The 19,905-nt window shown below is 28.2% G+C and overlaps 1 protein-coding gene across 1 annotated transcript in view; it reads right to left on the reverse strand.

The window, feature by feature from the left end:
• Positions 1–19,905, reverse strand: part of LOC123304978 (acid sphingomyelinase-like phosphodiesterase 3b) — a 984,284-nt gene that overhangs the window by 26,413 nt on the left and 937,966 nt on the right. The window contains exons 7-8 of the mRNA XM_044886559.1: positions 11,410–11,522; positions 5,587–5,798 (exon numbers count right to left, since the gene is read on the reverse strand). Of these exons, the coding sequence (XP_044742494.1) occupies positions 5,587–5,798; positions 11,410–11,522 (325 nt within the window). The remainder of the gene's footprint in view (positions 1–5,586; positions 5,799–11,409; positions 11,523–19,905) is intronic.

Raw genomic sequence — 19,905 nt, forward strand, 5'->3', positions numbered from 1 at the left:
ATTTTCGAACAATAAAGGTGGAAACTTTTCAAAAATCACTCTGTATAACATACAAACTGTGTATTGTTTCATAGAAATGTATTTTTTGAGTTTATAGTATGTTATGTTGGCGGAAACATAGTTTTTGAAAGTTAATGTCATTTCCTAAAGTTATTATTATATTAAGAGAATGGATGGAGGTATGTTGGCACATAACACATAACGGTTATGTAGGCAGACAACAACGACTACACAAACGGGGTCGGTTTAAAATTGTATGTTGGTACCTTAGCATGAAGAGACTGACTGTACGTACCTATGTTGTTATTATGTACTTGAATTTATATATGAAATTATAATTTTATTAAAAACAGTTGTATTAAAATATGTGTATTGTGTGCTTTTTTTTATACTGCCTAGTTTACATAATACGTAGTTTTGAAGCTTGGCAACGTCATCAAATTCATTAAATATGTATTTAGATTTATACGTGCCAGTCATTTTTTTGAACACTATAAAGGCAATCTTCTAAACTTCACAAATAAAAAAATCACCCCTTTAAAAAAAAATTCAAATATTTGTAAAATTTCAAACATCTCTGAGGAAAATGACCTAATTGGGCTTACCGACAACTCATTCGAATGCTTGTACTTTGTGGGTTTGGAAAATGAGGGTGAAAATTTTTAAAAAACCTTCCATCGTTTTCTGTCATCAGTTGGAAGGGTGATCTGATTTATTTTGCAAGAAATTCATTATATGCATTTGAAAGCTTATGTATTCTATCAAATGTGAGTTTACGCATTCTCGTACGAGCTTTTTCGAAAGGAAGTTAGACACTCAAATTTAAATTTTTTCTAAGAAATTTAATAAAAACTAACGATTTTCTTAACCAAAAACTGTTTAGAATGTATTTTATGGTTTTTCGTCCGAGATTTTTTTACCTAAGTAATGAATGCACTGTGAAAGTAAATTTGATGCTGATAATTTACTGAAGAGTATGTAATTTAATCTAAAAGACTTGTACGAAGTGAGTAATAGCTAATTTAAATTAATTTAAAGTTCGTATAACATTATAAGATGGCAAAAAATGGTAAGAAGATGGCAAAAAATTTTCACCTTCGTATTCAAAATACAATACAAGCTTTGGAATGAGTTCAAGCATTGGAATGATTTGTAGATACTTGAAATTTCGATAAAATTTATATTTATTTAAAACGCGTAATTTGTTGTGTAACAATAGATAATTGTGTAATATATTTTTTATAAATACGCAAAAAAATTATTCATCATACTTTCCTTTGTTTGCCTGGTTAGTTTTCTGAAATTATTGTTTTCAGTTGGTATATTTTGGATTTGACAGCGAAAAAATCAATAGTTTATCTACAAAATAATTCTTACAAGATTGAGAATATAATTCTTATTTTTCCAGTACCAAATGAAAAAAATAAATGGAATAAAAAGAATTGAATAACTTTTCATCTTAAAAACAAATTAGATCTAGAACGACCTACTAATGAAATAAAAAATAACAAAAACTCAACTTGGAAAGTCATTTAAATTGTGAAATAACGATTCTGGCTATGAAATTTGACATCGAAATCCAAAAAAGAAGTACACATCTTTCTTTGAAATTTTACGGGATATTTTTTACTCTTTATTATCCTGGAAAGTTATTCGTGTGGATCCAAGGGTCGCATTCGACCCATCATGATTTATTTTAATTTTTTAAGCTATGACATCATAAAATGTTTTGTTAATAAACTTATAAACACGTATTTTGGCTACAATTTAGGCATCATCAGCATGACTTAGCTAATCGTAATTAAAAATACGTATTTATTAAATATCTTAAGTTCTCTTAACGATGTTCCAGCATGGTATTTGCAGTTTCTATGTTAAAGCAATGGTACAATTTTTTTTTCGACAGAATTTAACGAAAAATTAAATTTAAGAATTTAATAATGCTTACTATTAATTCCCAAAGTTTCAGAAATTTTGACCGTTTAAAATGGGAAATAATTATGCCAACGTCCCAATTTCGATCAATTTACGTCAAAATTAATACCTCGAAAGTGAAAATTAATTTCTAATTTTTTTTTTTAGAATTGTATTGTATAAACATTTTTTTCTACTTTTTCTTCAATATATAATAATATCATAAAAAATAGTTGGAGAGACCGGACATTTTACATGCTTTAAATGGGACATGAACCTCAAAATCGCGAACTTTGTCTTTAAATATCTCGCGATCTAAACGGTCAAAAATTATGAAATTTTAGGAATTCATAAATAAAGCTATTATAAACCCGAGAAAAAAAATTCGGCCAAATCTGTCGAAAAGTGATTTCATGCTGGTACTACCTTAAATAATCTTTGAAAATTTTACATTGTATTGTCATAACGTAAACAAGTAAGTTTGAATGCAGTATAAACCAATCTTTATATGAAAGCACTCATATCTTCTATATTTTACACAATACAATAGTGTGTGGTTAGTGAGGTGAATAAATAAAATTAGTTAAGTATGTGCACAACAAACAACACGAAACACGAATTATGTTTGTTGAATATTATAATGGAATATTCTTTTTTATGAAAAAATTCAACATACTGACAATGGCCATCATTATATCTCTTTTCTTTTGAAAAAGTATATTTAGAAATATTATTATTTTAAAATTTTCTCTTTAAAATACAAAAAGAAAGATATAAGCGTATTATAGGGGAAAAATGGGCAAATTGAAGTTTGGTTTAAATGATAGAAAACAATTCATTATTACATGCAGATAAAAAGATCATATAGAGAAGAGTATAATTTGCATCATATAATTTAGTACTTCGTGATGCCTGTTCTTTGTTATCAGTGAGTTTGATTGCAATTTGTAGTAAAACGTTACTTCTTTGAAGTCAATATTAAATTTTCTTGTTAAAAAATAAAATAAAAATAAATTAGGAGCAAAGGAGTGCCATCTTAGGACCAATTTTCTTTTTTTTATATATTTCTTATCAAAAGATTATTGAAATATGATTTTTAATTTTTTTGCCGTTTTTGAAAACGTGCAATATCTACATATAAGGGTGGTAAGGAGGGCTGGCCTTTTGTTAGCCCCCCACATCCGTAACTGTAGTTCAAACTACCAATTTTCAGCACTCTAGCTGACAAACGTTTTTCAATTTGGGTTGGGAAGAGTCTGTACCTACTGGAGTTTTAAGGAACATCAAAAAAGTGGTTTTACTATTGGGAATCCCCTCCCTCTTACAAATATCTTCAATAACTCTCCCTTTTATGACATCGATCCTCCTTGGTGTAGTAAACTCTACAAATCGAATTCCCGCTCGTTTGAACAAAAGAGAGCTGCTGAGGATTTCGCGTGAAAAATAGAAGCAAGAAAAAAAATTTTTTAGCATCTCCAAGAGATCCATAAATTATGGTCTGGGGTCATGAAACAGATTTAGTCCCAGCTCTCTCCGTGGACCTTGGCTATAGTGCATAAATTTGTATATATATGACTAAAAATCGAGATTAAGAATTTTTTAAGTCAGTCTTTATGGTTTAAGTTCATGTCTTATGAATTTAAATAACTACAAAACAGATGTATCTATAGCAACTTAGTCCTTCGTGACAACTGAATCTTATATATTTAAACGAGCAATTCTTGTATATATATATATATATATATATATATATATATATATATATATATATATATATATATATATATATATATATATATATATATCAACGATCTTGGAAATGGCTCCAACGATTTTCATGAAAATGAGTATGTAGGGGTTTTTTGGGGCGATAAGTCGATCTAGCTAGGTTTCATTTATCAGAAATGTCCTTTTATCCGTCTTTTCATGAAAAATTCATCAGACATCTATTGGTGTATAACGTAGTTAATGAAATACAATGCAAATTATAACATAACAAAAAGGAGGCGTTTGAGTAGTCTAAAGTGAAAAATATGACTCTTGCTGACATCTATTGGCGAATAACCGAGCAAAGCTCGGTCATCCAGATATTAATAAATTTGAGTAGTAGTGTCTGTTTAAGTTTAACAAACTAATAAATTTAAGCATACAATGTGGTCAATTTACTGTACATACATTGAATATATAAAAATGAGTAAAACACCATCATGTTCCATTGGCCCTTATTTCCTGTACATTATTTTTCTTGGAAAAAAATATTTAATACATTTATAAACACAAAAAACAAAGGAGGTAATTAGCGCTCTAATTTAACAAATATGTTTCAATGTGTGCGTTATTCTTATCTTAAATAGGAAGAAATATTTCTCTATTTTAAGAGTTAAATGTAGATAATTTATATTATACCTATAGACAAAAAAAGGATTACATTATCTGAAATTTTTTTAACGTTTATACAAAAATTATAAGTTTCAAATTCTAACGAAAAATAAAAAGCATCTCATCACAAGATCTCTAAAGCTATACCCTGATTGACTTGAAATTCTGTTTCTCATCACGCAATGTAGACGCGATGTTTCTCATTTCACAAACAGATTTTTGGAAATTTAATACCTAAGGTGGCGAAGAAAGGGATGAAAGTTTGTATGAAAATCCGTCATTTAAAATTTACTACTTAACCGATATTTTAAATTATTTCACTTATAAAGTTATCAGCAAAACATAGGTTGTATTTTTTTCTTAAATAGGATACAGCACCAAAAAATTTTTTTCTCATGATATTTTGAACAAAAAAGGAGATACGTGTGCGTAAAGGAAGTGACTGCTATAACGAGGGAGTTTTTGTTTTTAAAGTTGAAATTTCTCAACGAAACTCTAATTTGACTATACATATTATTTTTTTTATATTTAGTCAAATATATTAAAAATGGCATATAGAATCCCTGATATTCCTTATCTAGGTAAAGAATGAAATATTTTATCGATTGCATACTTTGCATAGGTAATAAATTCTATCCATCGCGATATAAAAAACATTCTAAATTATCTTTAGTAAATCGAAAATATTATCAAATCTAATCAAAATGTAATATTAAAACAGAAAGAGGCTACTTTTGCTACCCAATGAAATGTTCGAGGCTTGTGCCATCCATACTCACCCATTCAATTATTATTCTAATTTCCTAGTTTTGTTTTTTTTTTTTTTTAAATTGTGTTTTGCAAGAAAATCTACCATTAAAAGAAAAATGATACTATTTTTGAATCCAGTATGATATTCTATGAACAAAATTATTTTCGGGCCTGTGTTTGCATTTTTCAAATAATATACTCAATATGGTAGAAGCGCAAATAAAAAAATGAGACGAACAAGGGATATATACATATAGAGTATATACGTAATACTTTAATTGCCATACCACCATTTACTTACAGCCAGTATCAATAGTTAAAGAGCTGATATGCGTCTTTAAGTAAAAATCTTTACCGTCTAATGAAAAGTAACACAATAATTTAAATTATGTTTATCCAAATAAATTTTATTAAATATGATTCACTATTTGAGATAATAGTTTTGTATTTTCGTTCAAACTTCACAAGACTTGAAACAAATATTATCCTGGATCATAATACTTTATAATTGAATAAAAAGTAGGAATTTTTTTTGTTACTTACTTTGAAAATGCGATATTTTCTTCTGGTACTTTTTGTGTAAATTTATCCGCCAAATTATGTAATGTTAAGGGTGTTATTTGATTTAAATTATACCATGATGTTAAATTATATTCTGGTTGCCAACCATATCGCTCTTCTGCGTCTGATTCATCATCGTCAATTTCATAATTTGCTTGTTGTAAATCCAAATAATATTGTGTGTAATCCAAAACCTAAATACAAAATTTAAAATTAATAAATTATGTAGAATTTTAATGTTCTCAATCGTGCCGTCTCTTTTCATAAAACTGATAATATAAGTAAGGAAGTATTATATTTAAGTCTGTACAATCGAAAACAGTCATACAAAATTAATTTATTACACATCATATAACCATGTAAATATAATAGAGACAACATTTAACATGGTAGACCATAATATGGTAGAATATATACAAGGTGTTCTCTGTAATTGACTGCGAAACTTATCACTTCCTGAATATACTTATGAAGACGAACGAAAAAACTCTTTACCAAATTTCTACCTAAGGCCTAATTTTCGAGATATTTACCGAGCACATACTTTTTAATGAAGAGCACTTAGAAATAGAAGGTGGGGTTTAATAAATATTCAAAAAAGTGAGATAGATAAGTTAATAATTGAATGCAACGATAAAGAGAACCACAAAATTTATCTTATTGTTTCGCCCTATTAATTACCATAGTATGTACTCATAGGCTACAGAGTGGGGTTTAAAAAAATTGAGTGAGATAGGTATTATAATAATTAAATGCGACGATAAAGACAGCCTTCTATTTCTAATACGCCAGTAAAATCTTACACAACAACTAAAATCGCAAAACGGGATGTAAAGCTCCTTTCTTGGTATGTTATTTCGATCCCTTAGGGGAGCTTGTGAAACTATGTTTTGAAAGCAAATAAAAGTTGCACAACCTACGTAATACGTGAAAAAAAATTTTCGAAATCGGAATTAATTATGCTAATAGCATACCGGTTTTACATGATCGATGCTAGATCTGAAAATAAAAAACAATTTTGAAACTTCTGACAAATAGAATTTGGTCCTATATAATTACACGTTAAGGGAATATTGACGAGCTTCCCGAATATAAACTTTTTTTGCGCTAGCCAAATATTTCGATAAAAACAAATGTTTGTTCATGAATCTTTTTGTAAAATAGAATTTGATGACGTGTTTGGCCACCTGGCGAATTTTACCATTCTGTTCTTATAACTATTTTATCTTCTGTTATAACTATTTTCTAGATTCTAAAATAGAGCTATGTACAAAAAAGTTATATGGAAGTCAAATCTTGGCTTCATACAAAATTTTAGGAGAATGAACAAAAGAAGCTTGGTTTGCATTTCCTGTATCGTAATTAGTTCTTACGTTTGTTGTAAATCTAATGAGGCTCTTCAATATATCTACAAAACCGAGGAATAAAAAAATACTACTGGAAGAAATGAAATTTATTTTCAAATGATCAAATGTATCCATGTAAATATAATAGAAACAACATCATACCAGGTAGATCTTGTATATTATTAATTAATTAGATAACTAAGACGAAATCTATTGTGTTTTTTAATTTGTTTGATAATTAATTATGAAAAAAATAAAAGTAAACCAACCTTGAGAGCGGTAGTGTTTAAGGAGTGACCACTATCTCAAATTTTCGGGATGGATTCAATTATCTCTACGAAAATTGGTTTAACGTGAAAAATAGTATTTACAAAAATTGCTGTACTTACATATTATTTCTAATAGATATATTTGAAATTTTTTTAAATATTTAAAAAGTTATGGTTAGAATTAAAGCATTATATGTAGTTAAAAAAATATATTAGAAACTTTCCAATTTTTTACATTAGTTTGTTTAATATTCGTAAAAAAAAATAAAAAAATAAAAAAATTTATTTAACTAAGTTTGTAACATATTTTTTTGTATGATAATCGATAATTAAAAAATTACAAACACACTTCATGAACTAAAAATGTAAAACTTTTTCACAGAGTTAAAAAAATTATTTTATTTAATTTTCTTCAACACCCAATTAGGTATGAAAAAACTTTTTATCACATTAAATTGCATGCAAATAACTACCCTAAAGTGTGTAGGTAATATAATCATGCAAAACAAAAAAGTAAATGAAAACAAAAACTATTAAAATTAAATTTTAAAAAATTTTAAAATTAATTTGTACATAAGGTAAAGGACGGCATTAATATATGCTGCCTGAAAAAAGTTGCAATCCATATTAAAATGGCAATATGAAGGGAAGTAAAAAACTAATTATTTTAGTATTTCAAAGGGAAATTATTCCATTTGTATACTATTTCAACCGCCTTGTGAGTAATCAATTTTAATAAAATAATTTTCTACAATCTGGAGGATCATATTTTAAAATATATACCAAGGTAAACTAAGTTTGGTAGCGCTTAAAAATATAGATCAAATCACCTTATTAGTCCTTTTTCGGTTGTCTGCCCGCCTGTTCGTCTGTTCGTCCGTCGATACGATGACTCAAAAACGCAAAAAGATATCAAGCTGAAATTTCTATTACGTGCGTAAAAAGTCAGGACGTAAAAAGTGGTTTTAAGTTCGTAAATGAGCAACATGGGACAAGGTCTTGGACCCGTATTACCCATCTTATAAACCATTAGAGTCTACATTAGTTGAAATGTAAAAATAAACATGATTTAACTGAAACATTAGGGTAAAGCTTTGATTACCCGTTTTTTCAAAACTATAAAAGAAAGGGAGTTCTCTCAATCAAGTTTCAACAAAAAAACTAAAATAGTAATCTGGCATTTCTTGTAAACTTTTTAACGTAAGTTGTTAAAGAGTGGCTATTTTTACCTAAATATATAACGAAACAGTGGTATAATAAAAAAGGCTTCTAGGTATAGTTTTCCAGAAAACTGGAAAAACTGAGTTCTACTTCTGGTAGGAAAGCTTTCTTCTAAAAGCATATATATGTGCTTATACTCGGTTACTATTGAAGACCGTAACTCATATTTAAAATTCATAAAATATTTGAGCAACTTAAAGATAAAGAAAATTTTAACTAATGTACCAGTTAAGTGACTAAAAATCTTACTAAATCTACAATCGAGTATTATTTAACATATTGTTGATAAGGAATGTTAAAATTTTGAAACAATATTTAATTGTGACCAGAAAGAAGTATAAAAGACCCAAAATGTGTTTTTAATTAAATAAAATAAATCTTTACAATTTTTCATTAAAAACCAAACTATAAAACAGCTTTACCGAACAAACAATGCTTAAAAAAAATTAACTAATTTGTTTCAATAAAGCAGAAAAAACCGTAACCACTTTTCGCGTTCGTGCTAAATTGTAAAATGTAGAGGAAAAGTGTATGCACATTATATAGGCAACAATAAATAACGTTATTAGAAGTTATTACTCTTGTAATTTTAAAACTTAAATTGTATTTGGATTGTTTATTTTACAAACATAGATGTATACATTCATACATGCACGAGAGTCCGTATACCAAGTACAAATATTCTGTGGAAATTTTTTTACTCTACTCGAGTATTTTTTATTTTTGAGATTCAATAATTTCCCAAACTTTGGAAACATTTGAGATCAACTTATATCAACATCGCAGCTCGAAAACGATGGTAAGTATTTCGAGCTCAATACCTAAAATTTGGGTAATTTTTTCACTTCCTTACTATTTATTAACATAAAAATGTAATACGACCATGTGTTAAATTGGAATCGGAATGTGCATCTATCTTTTTCAAAAAGTATTTAAATTTATTAAATACTGGTAGTTAATAATAATAATAAATATCAACTAGTAGTTTTTGGTATATATGTCGCAGTCAACAATCTTAATTATCAGTTCAGTATACAGGCTAGTCGCTTTTCTCAACAGCATTGAACAGGTTGGCTGGTGCTTAGGCCATTCATATAATAGGGAAACTATTTGACAAAAAAATGAAGTATTTGACATTAGAAATTGTTTATTTACTTAATTTAAAATATATCGCGCATATTTTTTGTAAATATTAAAATATTATTTGGTAACGCAACTGAAATTTCCGTGGCATTTAGATTTGTAAAAATCTTTGTTTTAAAAGAAGCACATCTATTATTAATACTGATTCATATTAGACTATCAACATTTTTAGAGCCCCTGGCCACCAAAAGGTAATTTGCCACAGTTTCTCTCAAAGAAATTAGACTTTTTAAAATTTTGTAGTCATAGTTTGTATCTGAATACTGCAACTTATGTAGTGCGAACCATATTTTAATAGTACCATACTTAGTTCAAACTTTTTGTCACTATACTCTTCCATTTTACTGTTAAACGCAATTAAACTGAGAGAAACCCCAACACTATAGTTTCTTGCCGACGCCATATTGACAATATCTGGACTTCAGCACCAGGTAGAGGATAGTGGAGTTAAACTTAAATGAGTTGGCTAGGCAAGAAGTTAAACGTTATCGATCCAAGTGAAGTGCCTAGCTATTTGATTGTATGGCTGAATATATGAATGGCTAGTTGAACAGCACCGTTTAGTAAAAAGGCTAGGCTGTTAATTGAACGGCTAATTAAGTTAGTTGGCTTCGATATATATATACTCAATAATAAATAAGACTTGCCAAAAAGGTAACGAGTGGACTTGTCAATTGTAATCATTAATAAATGATGGGTGGAATGTAAATTAATTTTCCACATAAAACGTCCCGTGATAAAATAATTACAGGAATCAAGATTAAAAATTTCAGAGAATGTATTTTTCTGAATTTAAACACATTGTATAAAAACGCTTTTTGTAATTAATTCGTAATGACATGAGCTAATTATATTTACTATTTAAATAACCTTTAATAAAAGTAAAATGCACTCAATTGACCATTTAAAAAAAATTAGTTCTAGTAAAATTGATAAAAGTAGTGGGTTTGAATCCATTTATACTACTTTGCATTAAAAGTTGAACTGCAAGATAAATGAAAGGTTAATTATACTCACGAGTGAGAAATAATTATAATTTCAAATTATTAATAAACAAACTGAAATTTTGAGATTAAAAAAAAAAAAAATTCGATACAATATGAACATTTTGTTGTGCACATTCAATTTCTGCGGCTTTTGAGAAAATGTTTGTAATTTGAGATTTTTGTTTTAGCAGATACAATTTTGAAGTTAACCTCAGTTCCGTGAACTAAATTAAAGTTGAAGTAAACGTCTACTCTAGGCGCTTGAAATATAAGATTTATAAATATGAGTATCTTTAGGAAAGGCATTTAAAAATCAATGAGTTTTGGGAGATTTGAAAAGAAGAGCCATGAAATTAAGATTATTTTATTTTTAAATGTTTTGAATAAACAAAAAAAAAGTTAAGTTTCATAGTCGGAAGTTAGATTATGAAGCCGGACGTTATCTATGAAAGACACAACTTTAAGCGAACATTTCTAGTTTTTGACACAATACTTGGAACAAATAGAAACGTGTTCCTTCTTTTACATTTTTGCTCAGGATATATTTTACACAAATAAAATTTCTATTAATTGAGGTACTAATCTCTTGATGTTGGTATTTCCCCAAAAATAAATCACACAGAACGGATAAAAAAACTGGTGTTGTGATTCAATAAATAGTAATTTAAATAAACAGAAATAAATCGCTTTTAATTCCATACATAAAAATAAAAATGGATATTTCTGGTATGGAGGAGATAGAAAATGTTATATCAAAAAGTATACCAGTAATAAAAAGAGATGACATGATTATACATATTACTAACAAATACTACAATATATAAATGTGTTTATACAAACCTGGCCAGTATCAGTATCGAATTTATATAGACGTAAGCCGGGATTGTTGGCAGCACCATTTACCCGTCTTGGGGTTAATGCTGGAGCCATCATGATCCATGATATAGGATTACCTGTCAGAAGAAATAATACTATTTTGTAAAAAAAATTATATATAGCATATATATTTAATAATACATTTCTATATATATTTATTTATAAAGGAGAAACACAAGGTAAAATCTATAACTGAAAAGTCGATGATTACTTCCAATTAACTAATACCTAATGATATTATCATATTGCAAATCTCAACAAATAAGTAAAGATAGCATTTGAATTGTGATCTTTTATTTATCATTTATTTTATTTTATCATGGTCATGATACCCGCCTGCTTCGTTGGGCTTAAAACTGGGGACCACCGCGTTGCAGTCTTCACCTCCATTGCTCTCACTTATCCCATGCTTTTTCACCTTCTAAAGGATTCAAAATTAGGATTGTTTTAAATAATCAGTTTTCAATTTTTTAAATGTAACACGTAGTGATAATGGATTGAGTATACCAGAAAACTCTAGTTGTACAGATGGGTATAATTGCATCCCGTTCACTCTTTTTACAGGGATATTTAATTTATGTTTTAAAATGATGTCAATAGATAGCGCAGTTTTTTTTTTAAACTCTAAAAATTATCGCTCTTGTGCTATTCTGATGTATGAGCTATATTATTGTAAATTTTCACGAATTTTTCCTATTTTATCAAGTATTTAATTATTAAACATTAGATGTCAAAGGTTGGAAAAAATTCGAGACATTTAAGTTTAAAGTATACATTGCATTCGTGTTGCTTGATAAAGCCCAGAAAATTGGCGAAACGTTGTACAAAAATACAAAATAGACATTAATTAAATACCATAAAATCGTCCATATACCTGTGAACCTCCTTAACGAAACACCAAAGGCATACATACTGAAAGATAACAGAATGCTCATAATTTAAAAATAAACTTTGATTGAAATAGATATTTTTGTTGTTGTAGATAATAGTTTATCGGCAAAAAGTGGAAAAATAACCGAAAGAGCTAAAAGTTTTCTTTTTTGATTCTGTATTTAATCCCTTGAATGAAGAAATTGAATGTGTATACCAAGCCATAGGTCTACAAAAAAACCCATCGAAAGTGCTTTGAAAAGGTTTTCCAAGCCCTTTCGTATAATAAAATTTAAAATCCCAAAAATTAGTTTTTCAACGGAAAATTCACATCTTGTAGAGAAAAGTGATTGTAAAAATAATTTTAATTTTACTAAACCTTTTTTTATATGATTAAATTATTATTACTTTTTCCGTTCTCAAATGCGATAAACGTTACCCTTAAGGTATTATAATATCCCTCTGATAGTTCGTTCGATAATGATCGTGCAAACAAGGGAAAGGAAATTAAAAATTTTCTTCAAACATGATGTATAGGAAGGTACATTACGTTTCGTGTGGTTTTACGAAAATTTGAATACTTGATCCTTAAATGTTTGGATTTGTTGTATCGGGCTATTATATTATTAGGCGACGCTGTATTATATTGCATTCTCCTAATTTTTCTCCTATTTTAGTAAATTTTATTGAACCATTTATTGATAATATTTTTGAGTAAGCATATAAATTAAATTGGAAGTAATGGCTTTTAATATAACATAAAAATAAAATATAGGTAATAAGTTATGTACACCTATATTCATATAATATCTATGTAACACACAGTAAGTATCGTTTATTTAACAATATAATGCCTATTTCTTCATTACATATATTTATCTTGAAGTCTTGTTGCCTGATGGTACCTTTTTTTATCATGCTATTTCTTTCTATTTTTAACAGCAATATGATATGAAATATACAGATGGATATTATTGTACATTTATAGGATGCTACTTATAAAAATATTCATAAACTGAAAATCAAACAACAAAAATTTCAAATTCGTGTCTATTTGTGTATGGCAGTTATAGATCCCATTTGGAAGATCTAATTGAATTTTATTCGCTTAACTTCAACGTGTCAATTAGTAAGGGCATCTTTTTAAGAGTAGGTTTAGAGCTAGGACTTATCTTATCTCCACGTAAATTTATTGAATTTTCTTCGAGAGCTGTATGAAATTTTGTATTACTCCCGATGTAAAGCAGCTTTTCTGGTATAAATAACATAGACCTTAGGGGAGTGAGAAGCTACGTTTTGCAAGGAAGCAAAAGTTGTGCTACCTGCGTTATCCATGATAAACTGCAAAAAAGCTTTTGACATTATTTTCTACTATCAATTTGAAATTGTATTAAATTTGAGATAATTGAAGCTAACCCACAGCTCCGTATGTCTAATAGTTTTTGAGATATGATGCTTGACAAAATTTTCATATTTTTCAGAAATGTTAAAATTTGGAGTCTTGCTTCTGTTAAACCAATAGAGAAAAAACAAAAGTTTAAATGTAAAAAATGTAAAAAATGTTCCTAATAAAAAAACAAGCCGTGGGTAGAGTCTGGTGCGACCTTTGAGGTCCACACGAATAACTTCCCAGCATAATAAAAAGTAATAAATAATTTTAAAAAATACAAGCTCGACCGACTAGAAACGACTCAAGCGAATGTTATAATTCTTTTCGAATCATATTGCTTTTAATACGCATCGATTGACACCTCAACGAAGTCGATATCATTTTTTACTCGCGCGATACCGGTCAGGATAAAATTTATGAAAAAGTTCGCCCTACTCGAAACGGTTCGACCGAATGCTATGCAATTCTTTTCGGATCATATTGCCTTTAATACGCATCGAACGACCCCTTAACGAAAAAAATGATTACGGGCGTACGTACGCACACACACACTTCTTCTCCAAATTAGTGTTAATACCTTGTCCTAAACATTAACGTAAAGAAATGTTGAAAATTTTTATTTCGAAAATCGGACCCATTAACTTCCTATAGTTTGAAGTTAAAAACACAACTTTTGTTTGAAATAGTATTTCGTAAACATCATGGTTTTCTCATTAAACGGCAAATTAAGACAAAACTTTGGTGTACATTTTCTCCAAAAATATTAAAGATAGGGAGATGAGAATTTGTAGGTAGCTTCAACTAGTTAGCTTCATGAATAAAATTCATTTAAAAAAATGGGAAATTTTTTTCTAGAAAATATTGGTACAAGTTCAAAGACTAGTACAAATGTTGGCCGGAAATCGATATAAATCTGATTTTTTTGTATGTTATTTGGACCAATTCCAGGTGTGTGCCACTACGTTTTATAAGCAAAAAAAGTTATGCCACCAAAGTGTATAATACGTAAAAAAAAAAAAAAATTTTGGCCCACAAATATTTTTTGCTTGCAAATCGTAGTTAAATTTTAAATTGTAATTGATAATCTACATTTTTCTCGTCCACTAAAAATGATCTACACTAGCAGCACAGATCTGTTAAAGTACCTTCACCCAAGCTTTGCGGCAATCTATTACAGGGCGTACATTCATTGGACATTAAGAAGGTATTTCCAAATGTTGACGGTTTCTCGTTTTAAAAAGGAATTAAAAAAGAGCACGTTACATTTAAACCAGATCAACAAACGTTTCCGAATTTCTAAGTACATAATTTCCTCAAATTAATAAAACAATAACCTTTTCCCCCAACAGGAAACCGATTCACCCCGTATAAACATAACTATATATTTTTGTAAACATGATATTTGTTTGTTTTTTTATTCGTTAAGTACCGGTACGTGTTTTATTCATTTGTTATATTTTGTCTTTCTTTCTTTTTTGCTATCAAGAATATTTTCATAATAGGTGTGTGTGTGTGTGTGGGTTTGTGTTTTTAAATTTCATTTTTATTTCATACGAATATGTTAAAAAAAAAAAAAAAAAAACAGATTTGGGAATAAAATTTATCTTTTTATTCATTATTTTCATGAGAGATAAATGTATAGAAATATAAAACGTATCGCTGAAATATCTTTTTATTCTTTATACATGTATTAAGATAAAATAATTAAAGTTATTTGAGAACATTGAGGTTTTTATAAAAATGAATTACATATAGCAGTGAAACCTGTTATTTTTTAAATAAAAAATGTGTAAAAACTAAAATAAAATTTCAAGTTGCTCGTCATTTTTATTGGCAATAATAGAATGAATTGTGATAATAATTGATTTTCGATTTCGACTCGACTTTTCAATCGCTAGGAATATCAAGGTTATTTATACAACATTGATTATTCAAATAAAATTACCTGCTTACTTGACAGAGGATAAACAGCATATCAACAAACAAACGCATTATTGTAAGTAATGAATAACTTGACAAAAGAATTGTCACCTCGTCAGTTGAGTCTTATGGAAGCCGGGGGAAAATGTTTATATGAGTGTATTCTACAAAGTCATACACATACCTACTTGTGCGTTTTCGATTTACTCCCATAGGGTGGGACAGAAGTAAACGACTTCCGGACATTACATTGTCTTTATTTAACATATTTTGGAAATTTTCAGTTTTTTTTTACCTAACCTCGCCGTTTTCGAACTATAAGCATGATGTGAAAACTATATGATATTATATTCTTGACAATTCTACAAACTTTTAAACTCGTGACGTTTTTTTCTTACGTCACCGTTTTCCATATATAAGCGTATGAAAATATAAAATAAAATATTTAAAATAATATAATTTCTTGTATGAACCTACAGCTGAAATTGAGGCTTAATTACGCGTTTTTTTTAAAAGTCAAAAAGCCTCTATTTTCGTCAATAAAAAATTTTCGGCAAAAACCACTATTTTTTTTTTCAAAGCTGATATATCGAAAATGGTTAGAAAAAGAAAAAAATTTCACGACTTTAAAAGTATGTAGAATCGTTCCAAAATGTACATTAATATATAGTTTTCACAATGAATTTTTGACCATAACCACAAAATAATCGTTATTGTCGTCAATAAGTTTTCTATTAGTGAAAATTATCACGGATCGAAAAATACTTAAAACTACCCAAAATATTTTTGACCGGAAGTACAAAATAATCTTAATTTTTGTCAAAAACGAGTTGTCAGCGGAAGTTTCAATGCTTATATGTCGAAAACGGTGACGTAAGGTAAAAAATCTCAAGAATAAAAATGCTGAGAATATGAATAAATAGTTTTGTTTAATGTTAAATAAAGAGAATGTGTTGTCCTGGGACAGAAGTAAGGTACTTCTGTCCCAGGCTATGGAGGTACAACGAAAATTCACAAGTACCTACGTAATGCATATGAAAAATATACTGATAAGAGTTCAATTACTTGGTTATATTATTTTTTAAGTTTTATTTCGTCGATTACATAGAAAATAGCAAATGAACATAACATAAATATAACGGGGAAAAGTTCCAGCAAACTAGCGACGACTTATTTTATTGTACCGTTGTCGCTTCTAAGCTAGATCTTCTTAAAAGCGAATCGGAATAAAAATTTTTAATTTTAGCTATTATATTATATTATTCTTAACTATTTTTATTCTTAGCAGGTTGATATTTAAGCACATAGGGGTCTAAAATCAATCCTACTGCATAGACATTTTCAGTTTTTACTCGGGGTGCAAGGATGTTAAAGGTGAGAACATTGAGTGGTGTATTGAAGATATGTGAGAAGAACAGAACAAATTAATGAATTTTTAATTTCGCACACAGAAAAAATTTCAAAGCACTTTATAAACACTACATACAGTTAACTAAGAAAATCTACTATGTTGAATTCTTATTTTTCTGTTGTTGAATAGATTTTGGCTAAATAAAAAAAAAAAAAAAAAAAATTGAAAAAGCATTCTTTAAATTGATAAACTGTGGATAATTAAATTTTTTAATACTAACACAGGCTATCCAAATTTTTTTTTTCAGTTTCATGGTATATATTTAGTAAATAATATGTAAATTAGGGTACTGAATCCAAAAATATTATCCGTTTCTTTGAATGAAAATAATATCCAAAATTGAATTAGATGGAACTAGAGATGACACAAACTCCTGAATTTCCAGTTTATCTTTTTAGTATTTGACACATTTTCTTCTTCTTCTTAAAACTCCTCCAATCACGTTTTCATCTTCTGATAGGTTATCAAAAACTGATCAGGTATTCGTTAATATGATAATATACCAAGCTAGATTGATTTTTCACCCCAAAAACCCCCTGCACACTAAATTTCATGAAAATCGTTGGAGCCGTTTCCGAGATTAAAGTTTCCGAGATAACTCGACGTTTTCTAAAAATGAAACAGTTAGATCGATTTTTCGCTCCAAAAACCCCCTGCATACTAAATTTCAAGAAAATTGTTGGAGCCGTTTCTGAGATTCCAGATAAATATATATGTACAATAATTGTTTGTTTAAATAAATAAAATTAAAAATGTGGGTTCTGCTCAAAACTGGACTAAGCATGGACAGATGGTCAGAAACGCGCACGTTCAATTATGTAATATATGAGTATACAACGTATGATCTATTTATGAATATTAAATATATTTTAAAACAATTTATGATACAGCAAAACTCAAACTGTTAATAACGGATAATTATGGTAATGTTACTTAGAGATAAGTTTTAGGTAAGTGTTTTTTTTTCAAATTCCGTATATTAAATTATTTATTTTAAAAGTAGAGTTCCTATTGAAACAATTTTTCTTCTACAATTTAATTTAAAATAGTTACTATTCATTTGCATTTAAGAAATACACAACATAAATTAGAAATTGTGAAACAGTTGAAATAGAAATATAGAATTAAGTTGAAGTCATTGTTAAAAATATTGGTTCAATTCGAATACAAATTGGTGTATACACAATAGTCGACAGACAGACATGATACATAAAATATATATATATGTAGATAAAGATAGATGATATACGTGCAAGTGAGATGTTTATAGTAAAAATTTATATGTGTTTACATAGACAATAAAATTGGATTAAGACGCTAAAAGTAATTACTATAATGGTTACATCACGTAATATACTTTTCCTGTGTTTTTACAATAATTAGTAAAATACCTTCCTACTTTTTCAACAATATATAAATAATCATGACTATGTTTTACTACTATCTTTACTAGAAATAGTAAATGTAGTTCTAATAATATCGGTAGTCAAGTTCTTAAATACATTGTGGTACTTAAAATGAATTTTCAAGGCTAGAATACGACTGTATTTTGCATTCTTTGATTTTCGTGTTTTCTGCCGTATATGTTTAAAGAAAGTCATTGGCAAATAAAATATAAGAAAAACGATAATACACAGATTACAACCATCGAAAAATTTAAGAGTGCTTCCCTTATTTAAACGCTTACGATATTTGCAATCTATTTGTCTTGTTGATTAAGAGTGTTGTTTTATCCTACAAAAAAACAAAAATGGAAAACTCAGCTTTCGTAAATTGAGCTTAGGTCATGGTTAAATAAAATCTCAACTTTCGGCCAAACTTAACTTCTATCCATCAAAAGGCATACATACATAAGTGATCAAAGTTATGATTAAAGAAACTAGTTGATCTTCAAATCGTCTACTTAATATCTTTAAACATATTTCCGAAAAACAAAACTCTAATACAATTGATTAATCTCATTTGTAAGTCAACAGGAGTTTCATTCAGAAATACGTGAAATAACCGAGGAGAAATTTTTTCAGAAATATTTATAAGTTATGGTACATATAACGATTTCTTGAAAACATTTCATGTGCAAGTTGCATATTTCAGTCATTAAAATAAAAAATAATTCTTTCCAAATCCTTTTAAAAATTCTAATACTAAATACTAGAAGCATGTGAAACGTTGTGAAAGGAGCTCGACTTGGTGATAAATATATGACCTTCATCATAAATTATCAAACAATACAAAAATTTAAACATATACATCAGCATATTTTTAAATATACTTTTGTATATATTTTTTCATAAAGTTATTGTTTTCAAATGGTAGATACTTTTAGCCATCTTGGTGTTTAGATGAATGGTGAAAACGCAATTAAACTATGGATATTTTTAATTTTTAATTTTAACACAGGCCTGCAAAGAAAATTTTTTGAGTTGCATGGTATATTTTTGGTAAATTATATGTTAATTAGAGTACTGAATCCCAAAATAATATCCGTTTCTTTGAATGATATCTGAAAATAATACCCGAAATTGAATTGGATGGAACTAGGGATGATACTAAACCTTCAATAGCCAGTTTATATTTTTAGTCTTTGAAACAGTTCCTTCTTCTTCCTAATGCTCCTCGAATCACCATTTTTCACAACATATACATCACTAAACTTTTAAATATAATTTTGTATATATTTTATCACAAAGTAACTGTTTTCAAAATATGGTAGTAATTTTTAGCCACTTTGTATCTATGAAAAAGAGTCGAGGAATGTATCGTATATTACTAAAATACAAAATGTTCTATATGTTTTTGATGTCGTAAAACTGTAATAGAATGCTATAGAATTGTCGCTGGAATAAACTCATTCGAGTATGTTCATTTA

This window comes from Chrysoperla carnea, chromosome 1 (genome assembly GCF_905475395.1).
Source record: "Chrysoperla carnea chromosome 1, inChrCarn1.1, whole genome shotgun sequence".
NCBI classification, from domain to species: Eukaryota; Metazoa; Arthropoda; class Insecta; order Neuroptera; family Chrysopidae; genus Chrysoperla; species Chrysoperla carnea.